The 12,062-nt window shown below is 42.3% G+C and overlaps 1 protein-coding gene across 5 annotated transcripts in view; it reads left to right on the top strand.

Annotated features, from left to right (window-relative positions):
• The window catches only part of LOC139606835 (NACHT and WD repeat domain-containing protein 2), a 45,331-nt gene that overhangs the window by 23,673 nt on the left and 9,596 nt on the right, over nt 1–12,062 (top strand). For all 5 annotated transcript variants that reach the window (XM_071459213.1, XM_071459210.1, XM_071459212.1 and 2 more), the window contains 3 exons: nt 7,409–7,612; nt 8,509–8,659; nt 10,251–10,840. In XM_071459213.1, the coding sequence (XP_071315314.1) occupies nt 7,409–7,612; nt 8,509–8,659; nt 10,251–10,840 (945 nt within the window). The remainder of the gene's footprint in view (nt 1–7,408; nt 7,613–8,508; nt 8,660–10,250; nt 10,841–12,062) is intronic.

Genomic DNA, 12,062 nt, shown 5'->3' with positions numbered 1-12,062 from the left:
CTGCTTTCAAACACACACCCACACATACAAACAGAGCATCTTGACCCGCGGCATTTTCTCTGTCATGAGATTGAGCATCAGCTGGGGTGTACTCTAATGCTGGGTGATACACACTCTTTACACCCCTCTACACACCCGCTCACAGACTCAAGAGGCACACACATTCATCTATAGTGCACGTCCTCCCCATCTGGCTGGTTAAATCTTTAATGACATATCTTAATGTTCTACTCTCAGTGGTGAATGCAGGATTTGATGTTGAGGAGCCCACAATAGCTCAGCAGAATTAAGTCCCATTCAGACATGTCAGAGCCAGCTGCTGCGCTCCCTGCAGCCTGGTTCCTTGTCGTCGCCACACAGGCCAGCCGGCCCTGTTTCCAGGACTGGGGAGCTCTGGGCGATGGCGGCGGCGGTGAATCCTTTGATCAGGGACTTGGATCCTCGCTTATGACAGTTCTGGGTTGTCTGGGCCATCTCCAGAGTACCCTTGTTTATTTTTACAGGGTGTTAGACCTAGATATATATGTAAGAACAGAGAAAATGTCAGCAGAATTTAAGGTCTTGTTGTTTCTCCAACAACATACAGTAGGTTTCACGCCGTGTGTGCGTGTTGTGTGTATACGGTTCATTCTCCTCTGTCCTCTCGTTTCCCTCATTTTCTTTCTCTTTCAAACTCATGTATTGACATGCAAGCATGACGGTCTCAACACACCATTATCACCACTTCCACCCACTCACGTGCCCACCTCAAATGCTGCTGCACAAGTGTCACCACAGCTAACACACACACACACACATACACATATATACACACACCCACATGGCAGTAAGAGGAGACTTCAAAGAGAAGCTGCTCTGGGGGTCTGCGGCCCACAACAACTGTCACAGAGCCCAGTGCACAGATCAGAGGGGAGAAAGCGGATGAAAAAGAAGAATACGGGGGGTGTGATGTGCTCGTATCACAGGGAAGAAGAGAGGGGGAGGTGGAGAGGAAAGGGCAGGATGGGAGTTGGAGGAGGGAAGAACAGGTTCCTTAGAAACACTACAGAGGAAACAGAGAAACAAGGTTGACATGCGTAGTGTAGGTGTGTTTCCTGCTGCCACAGAGGATCTGTGCAACAACTGGAAACCTCTTACTACTCTCTTCATTCACCTCCATGAATCATTCAAGGCTGTGAAGTCCCTCCTGTTCTCCACTATCAAAATAATAGCTTCAGATATCTCGTCTAGCCCTTAACTCTTTTATCTATTTCTGTTTCGTAACCGCTATGTAAAGACTCTTTATCTCAACCTTGTTATTGCAATGAAAACAAGCTGGAGTGTGTGACCATCAAGGTTTAGAGTTGTCTTAGTTCATAAAGCAGAGAGATTCAACTCTTATATAACCAGTCTTTTTATTGGACATGTCAGTCTTTCTTTATGAGTGAGAGTCATTCGCAGCAAGCGTCTTTCAAAGGGCACAGCTGAATACAAGACAGGCGAGAGTGAACACACACACACACACACACACACACACACACACACACACACACACACACCACACCTGGATGAGGGGGGCTTTTCTCTAACCTGTCGATCCAATAAAGCCGGTTTCCATGGCGATAGCAGGGGTTGGCATGGTGATGGTGTCATTGACCCGGAGATTAAGCATGACAATGAGCCATGACTGTTTTTTTCCCCCCTCTCTCTCTCTCTCTCTCTCTCTCTCTCTCTCCCTCTCCCTCTCTTCTTCTTCTTCTTCTTCTTCTTCTTTCCTCTCCTCTCCTCTGCTCTCCAACAGTCTCAAATTCCCTCATGTAAAAAACCCTACAACTTGATAAATGCCTCAAGGACGTGTATCAGCAAGCAGTACGCAGCCGCTCGTCCAGTTTTGCAGCTTTTTGTTTCCACTTGTCTGCCCATGTAGCAGGTCTACTGGCTGTAAGCGGATAGTTCAGGATACTGTATTCTCCTCCATTCAGTTAACATGATGTAACTGCTAATGTGATAGGCTAGACTGGCTTTACACACTCTCATCCTTCGTGGGAGTTGATATGCATACCAAATACTTGGAGTCAAGATTTCAGCAAAGAAGGAAATCTGCAAGAATTGAACACAAAGAGGTGATTATTTGATGTTGGGAATTCTGTCTTCCCGTATGCTTGTGCACTGATAGCTGAAATGCAAATGTTGCGTCATAGCCACTGAAGCTTTGCTGCAAATCCATACAACATATGAATTTTAAGCAAGTTTTGACAAATAGTGTTCAAACTGTCTCCATGCATAGTGAATTCACTTGCTTTCAAACAACTTTCTTTATCTTAATGTTTAAATGATAAGGCTGAACTTATTCTGTATTATTCTCATAGTCAATAATTCCCATAAAAAGACCTAAACCAACATAGTGCTAGTTTATCATGTCATACTTTATGCTTTTCTTACTTCCTTTTAGCCACAAGCCCACTTGTTCCTCCTGAAGATGTAATGATGAAGTTTTGGTTTCATGAAAAGGTCATTAATTTTCAAAATTAACAGGGCATTGTAGTTTTTGGAAAACATTACTGAAACAATAGTAAACAGGAGTAATCATTAGGGACTAGTTTCAGCAGTGGATGAATACCCATTTTCTCTCACCTTGTGAGAATTTACAGCTACAAGATGATGTACTGTATCCAATCATTGTATTGTCTTGTGTTAATACTGAAGTGATTTCTTGTGTACCAACTGCAAAAACAGTATACCAATACAATTATACCATCAATATGTAGTATGGAGTTGGTTCGCAGCTGAGTTCAGCACTGCGCTGTGAGTGAGTGAGCATGTAACTGAAAATTAAATATTTCTCCGGTAAGATCATCTGGTCCTTTTTCCCTCTGCAGTGCCAAAGCTTATGCAGCAAATATCAGAACAGTTGACTGTGTGTTTCATTGATTGATTGACTGCGTGAGTGATTGATTGGTTGATTCATACTGTAGCTGTGTGTAATGTCTTAGTCGCCTCTCCCAACTGGCTCATCAGATAAAGTGCACTTAGTCAGAGTATAAAACCCCGTCCAAGGATGAAAAACCAGGGGAGGGAGGGAGGCAGGGGAATGCGGCTAAAACTGGAATTGCATTTGGCCCCCATCTGCTTTGCTATTGTCACTTTAGCCTCCTATGTTTCTTGCACCTGCGGCTGCTGAAGTGTAATAAGAACTACTGCAACCTCTTGGTCCTCTCTCAAAAGAGAGACACACACAGACTGTACATGAACACACAAACACAGAGGAGTGAGGTTCTAGCTTGTCAGCTGCTGTGCTGTAATCCACTTTAGATGGCCTCATTCCAGGCCTGCTCTCTGGCTAAGACAGGGGTGTTAAAACCACCCGGGAAATATTTGGACATTTTTTTACAGTTTGGCTTTGGTAAGTCAAGTGGGTGACAGAAGTGACAGTAGATTACACACAAGGGTGAAGTGGTGTGAATGTGTGTGTGTGTAGGCTGATGTGTCTGTGTGCTGGTGTCTGTGTTAGCATTTGAACACCTGATTTTGTCATTTTGATGGGAAACACCAGTTGGTTTTATCCTAATCTCTTATCTCCACACACACACACACACACACACACACTGCTATATCACTGCAAGGCAAGCTGACAGAGACTTTGTCAGCAACTTGGAGAGAGACTGTTCTCCATGCTCTCTCTCCCTCTTTCTCTCACACACACTATATGTCTATCTCTCTCTCTCTTTCTCTCTCTGCATTACTGTAAACCAGCTTAGTGCCTCCATCCTCTACTGACACATCACTGCAGCACCGTGAGTCATGGATATACAATAACTTATAGACAATACATTAAATGCAAACCTTAAAAGCCAGTAATTTACCATTCGCTAAGCCCCTCCCTCAAACAGTGACTGTCCAATCACTGCATGGATTTCTTTATAGCCATGTGCTGTATTAAGATGATCTAAAGAGTTTAGAGTTTCGCCAAAACCAAAAAACACAGGAGCAAAATTGTTACCAATAAATTAAACTGCATATTTGTTAGGTCTAATGTGAGCAGCTTATGTTAGCATGTCTCACTAGCTAGCGTACTACCTTCAGTTATAAGTTAGCACTGCTTCATAATATATAATCTTGTGGGGTCTGTAGGCTAATGTTAGTAGCTCTGTCCTGCTCTGTGTCGGATTTGGGAAAGTTTACACTCCACCAACCCCATTAAATTATTCAAGGTGGCATTATGTTCACACACTGGTTAGTCCTCATCCAAAAGCCTTTTGTTTTGTAAAAGAAAAACATACGCTGTCATATGTATAAGTATGTGAGCTCATGGAGCAAACGTTAACAACAACTGATGAAATTTGCTAATGACAGTCGACAAAATCAACACCCACCAGTTAAACGCAAGAGGACTGCCTCGTTTGCTTCTGTCTGGAATAAAGAAGACATGGCTTGAAAAATAATATAAATTTTGATTGGTAATGCTGCCCATTATCACCATGAACTGCATACATGCTGCGCAAGTATGAAACTCTCAACAAGCCTGATAACTGGAGGGTAGGGGTACAAAACACAAATCTTCTAGATCACAGTCATCCTAATGAGATCTCCTGCTTGTCAACTGTCAAAATTAAAGCAGTTAAATATTTAACATTTCTTTTGAAGTACCCTGAGCAAAAATGTGCACCTGTCACTGGAAACATTTTAGGCTCAAATCCAGCCTGTGACCTTTCCTATCAATCACAGGAGAAGATAGCGAGCAACCTGCCCTACTTATCTACTTATTTTGGCAGGAAGAGAGCACAAAGCTTCACACACAGGGGAAATCCCAACCTTCTCCCTCTATTTGCTACTTGTATTGTTTCTGCCTCGTAGATATGCTCAGCTCTTGTTTTGCTCTTCAATTCTTTTCTCATTAGGCTTCTTGTGAACTCTTGAGATTTCATTCATTCATTACCCAGCAGAACTATATCTCTTAACCTACTATTCTTGCTTTTCGGCACCGGTTACACATGTTTAATCTACTGTTTCACTGAAAAAGTGTGTTAGCTAAATGCTTATGTAATGATCATTAAAATGAAGGATCCAAAACGCAATACCTAACCTTGCAAGTGACACCTCCTCCTCCAAAACAACTGATGCTGTACGTAGAAGCTATTTTCTAATCCAAAAGAAGCTGTAAAATCAACCTTTGGTACCAAATTTGTGCGACATGGACACAAAACTCTGTGAATATAAATGAATCTAACACAGGCATTCGTGGGTTTTGAGAGTAGGCCGTCCTGCAGACCATGCCACATGCCATCATCTGATTCTGCTTGTTCTCTGCATCTGTTCCCACTGCGAATGCCAAGGGAACGAGGAGTCCAACATGGAGTGGCTTTGAAGCGTCATTGCCGTGAGCATACAAACGTAGTTTTCCTGCTCATCGGAGCTCACAGTCATTTGGCGTGTCCCTCACTCGCTCTGCATCTTTCGCCCCGAAGCCTCAGCTGCATGTGAATTACGACACATGGAGTAAAGATCAGCTGGTCATGTAGTAGAGGGTCTCCAGTGATTTTTTTTCTTATCTTTGCTCTTATTGTCTTCCACTGTGATTGATAAAACACATCCCGAACCGTGCCAGGAAATGGCCCTCATCATTTGTGATGGTAATGAATTGGCATGTACATAGATGCTGGGGGTGGGGGGGGGGACTCAACACTTACAGTAGATACACCACGTGGAGTGAGAAATAATAGTGGAATGAGATCGTGCCGAGAGATTGTCAGTGTTGGCTTTGGTATGTAAGACTGATGATGATGATGGTGATGATGATGAAGGCGACGATTGTGATGATAATATCCTTTTTCTTACAGCACAGAAGCACACTTAAATCAAATTTCACAGTCGTATTCTCTCAAGTAAACACACCTCCCTTTAATTAATGCATTAATGTCTTTTCATTTAAAACAGCCCCATCTGCTCTATATATAAAGAAAATCTGCTCATTCTCTTAATGCTGCTGATTACTAAGCATTAGGAAATTTGGCCGAGGCTGTGGATTTTACATAACAGCGTGTCATTCAACATTTGCTGTGCAGCAGCAGAACAAATCTGCTTTTTCTTACTGAACACAAAGATTCATGAGGAGAGATTTGTACTGAACCCCGGTGCGTCCGTGGTACCAACCAGAATGGCCAGATTTGTAACTAATTTGTAAGTATGTTAAGGCCAATGTGTGTGTGTTTAGACAAGACAAGAGCTAAGCTGTCAGTAGCTGGGTTTCCAATGCAGGTTTACACAAAATAGATGCAATTTTTTGTTTTAGAAACTTCGACAAAACACAATTACGAATGATCTGCGTTTCCATTGAGCGATGTTATGGGTTTTCTCCTCTCATGATACGGATTTCGAGCAGTTTGCCTCTCGGTTGGAACTGGCAAGCGCCATGACTTGAATGTGACACAGTGTTTCCATGTGTCAAATAGTCTAAAAAATTACCCTTTTACGACATTTGAGAGGGTTTTTTCGGAATTCACATTTCCAGTACTCGTTTTTAAGTTCGCAATTTCAAATTGCGCAGTAAGCAGGTGGTGAGACAGAGGGATGAACACATTTGCTTAAGTGGCTGTCAAAGACTCAAAGGGCACAAAGCGAGTCCTACTTTGTTCTCTTCTATTTTAAACATCAGGCATTTACAATTAACATTCAGCCCCTGAAGTGTTTTGGTGATGGTGATCAACCAGGACGGGTTAACAACACTTGATGGGCACAAAGGGATCATGCAAATAGGTTTCTTCCTCCTTGTTTCTTTTATCTTAACATCAGTGCATTTTTTAAAACACAATCAGGAGCATTTTATTCTGTTTCTTTTCTCTTACTCCTCATATCAAAACTGTGAAATTAGATGACTGTACCCCTTCCTCATCTTCCCTTGGCTTTAATTTCTCTTACCTGTCTTTTACAAAGCTTTATGTTGTGCTGTTTATGTGACGTACGGCAGGCAGGAACAAGCACAAGGTTTTTTCTTGTTTGCGCACATTTATTTTCAACTCTCACTGCAAACATGAATGTTCCTACGTGGGCAGAGAGGTGCAACATTTTCTTATTTCAGCCGTACACTGTACATATGTAAAGTAATTTCCATTCAAGACAGAGCTGTTATATGCACCGCAGTGCCCACAGTGTTGAGACTGTGGTGGCAGCTACTGTACATCCCTGATGTCACAGACTAGCTGCTAGATGTCCCAACTGCACCACAATTGTGCCTGTGGCTCTGAAATTGCCTTAAATAAGCTGCACTGTGTGCATCATTGATTCAACTGTTCACCCTGCACCACTGATCCAAAAAATAGAGCCCTAAAACTGTTTGAAAGATAATGATGATAAACACTTCCTGTCTCTCTCTTTCTCACCTTCCCTGCCCCATACCTTTTCTATTTTTTTCCCTCTTCCTTCCCCGCCTCAGGGACTGGTGGGAGAAAAGTATGGCAGCATCCGAGTGCCGGGGGAAGTGGAATCAGCAGAGTTTGAGATGATCTTGGATGCAGCTGTGGAGGCAGGCCTGGACACACACATCTTGGAAGAGTGGTACTGCAGGGATGAAAACTCTGTGCCACCCGCATACTACCTCAAACCCAAAGCCCAGATGCTTAAGAACTACCAGAACTCTGTAAGTCCAACTGACCTGCTATATAAGACACCTTTAAACACCAGCAGCGGCAGAAAAGGGATTTGTTGGTGGTTATTTTACGCACATGGTAGTCATAACTTCACTTACTGGAGGCTTGAACAGCGCTGAATTTACTTCTTGAGAAGAACATTTTCTACGCACATACAGAGAAGAAAACCAGCTTTGTTTTTTTTGTTTCTGAGCAAAGTTGTTTAAACTCTGGCAGCTCTTGAACCCCTCAGAAGTCTTTAGCTTTAATATTCACCAAATAAGGGGAAAAAGACATTTCAGTATACTTGCAAAGGACCTCATAAAAGTCATTTAACAATAATTCTGTCAGCACAGTTACTTTTAAATGAAGCTGTTTAGCTAGTGCGTTCCAACTTCCTATCTTGTCCAGATCTTTATAGACATAATAAAATATGGAGTATGATAATGTCGCCTTGGGTTTTACTTAAGTCATAAAAATGATATAACGTTGGCTGGTGTAGAGAAAAAACACATTTTCTGAAAATACCAGAAGAAACAGAATCAGCATGGCTTATACTTTTTACAGAGAGAGCTGGAGGTCAGTGGGAAGTAAAGTTTTATTGTTAGCATCCAGCTGGTCACACTGCAGGTTAATTTGGGCAGATGATCAGTTCAGCCCCCGCAATTGTCAGGAGGGGCAAATCAGACCCAGAATCTGCCCAAATATCCTCTGGTGAGGGGTCAGCATAAGCACTCAGTCTAAATGAGTGTTTCTTACATCACACACAGAACAACATCTCTTTTGTTACTGTTTATGTCTGCACAGCACAAAAACAAGAACGGTAGGACTCCCTCTGTACATGCTGGGTGTCCTCTGTCCTACTGTAAAGTCAGACTGTCCTCTCCCCGCCCTCTGTCCTGCTTAGATGGAGTCAAGCAGCGCAGCCAAGACCAAGAACGACAAGGCCTGGAGGAATGTGTCGGAGGAGATCAAGAAGATCTTCCGAACGGCGGTGCTGCAGCTTCAGGAGAAGGGGACCATGAAGAGCGCTCAGGCCAAGAAATTCCTCTGCTCTGGTCAGTTTCAAGTCTCCTTTTTCTTCACAGTTTCATTTCACATCATAATTAATTATTTTCCAGCTGAAACTTACTCTGTTGTGCAGCTAATTTCTGCATTTTTGGGTTTCTATTTGGTTTTTGATTTTTACATTAAAAAATAATTATTTGACTTTATTTGTTTGATAAACAAGTAATTGATTAATTGATGTAACATTTCCACTTTAAGTGGAAAAAATGACAAGGCCGTCATTTTAATGAGTGAGGCTCTTGTTTGGACTGTCATCTACTTATGAAATTGATAACAAGAGATGAGATGCAATCAGGATCTGTCAGCCAAGCAGATGACAGTGAGTGATCGATCACGTTGTCCGTTCAGCTCAAGGTGACTAATCCAAGCAGCACGTTACAGTTTCAGGAAAATACAGAAACATTCTTTATAAACATCATTTTTTATTCATTACTTTTCACTACGTTTTTTTAATATTATGCAATATTTTCAGTGATCATCAGGCTAATTACTGAGTAACCCTGCTGTATGTAGTAATACTCACAAAACCACAATTTGGCCATGAATGTGGTTCTTGAAAGGTGCTAATTATTTTTCACTTGAAGTGGCCTTTGTGAGCTCTGTTCAAATCAAACAACAAAACAGAAGCCACAATCAAAACAAAACAGTTATTCTCACTTTTATCATACCTCTGCTCAACTAAAGGTAGAGGTTCAACTCTCTGACATTTGATCGTTACCTCCCACTGTTTATTTTCCCCTGTCCAAGGCTGATCCAATATGCCGTATATCAGCTCTTGTCTGTAACAGACTTTCCATTTGGGAATCACCCAGTTATTACTGAATTGTTTGGACAGCACTGAACTAATCTTTCAAGACATCTCCTTTTCTCAGTCTGACATTGTGGGAAATGAACTGAGCAATATGCTTTCAGGATCTGATGACAAGTGTTTGTTTTATGGACTAGGCACAGCTTGTAGCCATTTACACAGAACAAATAAAGAGTAATAAAAATGTGTTTTGGTCATTGTCGTTCAACTTTTATAATTTCACATGAAGAGGAAGCACTGCATTTGTGTCAGGAAGCTGCAGGTTTTATGCACTTTAATTGAGCACACTGGGCTTTAAGCGGTGCTTGGTCGTACTGTGTAGAGGAAGTTGTGCCGTCGCTTGGAACTTCCCAACTTTCCTTTCCTTTCACACTTTTGACACTTTTTTTTTCCCTCTCCCACTTAATTAGCAGGTTACCAAAACTACGCAGGAGATGCTGGCAGAATATCAGTCAGCCGGCTCTTTGTGGGGAGCCTGTGATACAGTTCAGTGGTGCTGGCTTATGTGATTTTATCAACTTTGTTTCTTCTTAAATAAGGCTCAAGAGAAATCTAGCTAATCGGAGGGTAAAGGCTTCTAAAATCTGTTCAGCTTTGCTCCTGAATGAAATCTAAATCCTGCATCTGACTTTTATCTTTGCAGGTTGTACATTACAGTCCAGCAGTGGCCTTTATCAGCTGCTTAGAAAATTATACAATTAGGCTATTGAGAATGAAAAGTCATGTTTTTTATACCTAAAATATGACAAAGTTGTGTTCTTTTCTACCTGCAGCCTTGGAGGATGAATTAGACTTTGCCCTTGGGAAACAAACTCCTGCCTTTCTCAGGAAATGTGTCTGCTACATTCGCAAGATCTCCAATTTCGACCGCTTCGCCAAACTCCCTGACATGGCCCGGTACATGGATATCGTGGTGAGCGCCGACCGCATCATGCGCAACCAGGAATCCTACGAACGCCTTCTGAAGGTGCGGGACGAATTCATCCCAACGGTCGTCGCTGCCTCCAACCTCCGCGTCTACTCTTCTGTCACTCACTGCGACATGAAGCTGGGTTACTCCCAAGAGGTGGAGAGCCACTACGTGGAGGGTCTGTGCAAGCAGTTCTACGAGGACATGGTGGATATCATCCAGGCCACAGTCCAGCAGAACTTTGACACAGAGACCGACCCGCTGTACGACGAGATCCTGCAGCACCTGTCTCTCTGTAAAACCTACGCAGCGCTCTACGAGTACAAGACCGAGTCGTTGGATTACATGCAGGAGTACCTCTTGCCGTCCAAGGGGAGCAGAATGAGCCCTCTGGTGGTGTACGGCGGACCCTGCACTGGAAAGACACTGCTGCTGTCTGAGGTGGCCAAACAGGTGAGACACAAGTGAGAGACTGTGTGTTATCTTTCTGCTTCTGAGTAACCCCCACCCAACCCCTCTTTCTCCCTCACGTTGGCCGTCTCTCGCTGTGTGTTCACGCCTGCGCTCGTCTGTCTGTCTGATCAGAGCATGTGTCCGTCTTTGTACAACAGAGTATGAGGGGGCGTGCAACTGTTCATCTCTTTCCCATTAAACGCTTGCTTGACCATCTGTGTGTCCGCCATGAGACGGCCCATTGCCACGCACATGTCTCTAATTTCCTGCGAAGCCATGCAAGTGTGTGTGTGTGTTTGTGTGTCCACATCTGTATCTGACTTTTTTCACGTTATTTCAAACATTTTGATGTGAACATCTGTAGTGATCTCTGCAAAGTCTGTGTACATTTGCTTCTTAATGTTTGCGTGTGTGTATAGGTAGCTTTATGTTTGTGCACATGTAACATACTCTGTGTTCGCTCTGTGGCGTTGTGTGTGCCATCTGGTTGTCCACCTACATTAGGATCACACCGTAGCCAAGATCACACAGCAGACGTCCACATATTCACCCCTCCTGTCCACCTTTGTAAGAAATGTCACATTAATACTCTTATTTATTGTCAGAGCCATTCATAACATCCAAGTTCAGTGTGTAGTAGTTTAATGAAATATTACAAGGTACAAAAACACTAACAAAACAGGCAGAACAACATGTTTTATGACATTAATGGATGAAATGGAAAATCACCCAATAAACCATCATTTCCATCCGTCATTTCAGCTGTACTGCTACAAATAGTTTTCATTTCAGTTCAACACCAACGTGTTTTTTTTAGTTCCTATCACAGCAGCGTTGCTGCTTTCTTAGTGTCTGTCTTGATTTCTGTGGAATAACTTTAGTTCTTTCATGTTTTCAATAGCAGGTGGATGTTTCAAAAGCCTCCTTGTAACATGCTGCCAGCCACACTGTGAAAGGGAGGTTTTGTAAATAGAAAAGAGAAAAATCTGCTTTCTGAAATCTTAAAAAAAAAAGGTTTGAGAAATTCACAGAAAGGTAAATATCAGCTTTATCCAGTCAGAATAAAGTTGAAAAAGCCTGTTATGACTAAAAAATAAATGATAAATTCAAATGATTGCAATTAACAGTTGACTTATGAAATAATAAAGTATTTCAAAACAATTATTGCCCACACAGATAAAGATTACTGATTTATCACATAACTGTAGTGCATGTCATCTGT

The sequence above is a fragment of the Trachinotus anak genome, unplaced genomic scaffold (assembly GCF_046630095.1).
Source record: "Trachinotus anak isolate AG129_WGS33_773 ecotype Australia unplaced genomic scaffold, CSIRO_AGI_Tana_v1 ptg000023l, whole genome shotgun sequence".
NCBI lineage: Eukaryota > Metazoa > Chordata > Actinopteri > Carangiformes > Carangidae > Trachinotus > Trachinotus anak.
The sequence above is the reverse complement of the archived record's forward strand: the minus strand, read 5'-3'. Positions and strand labels throughout refer to the sequence as shown.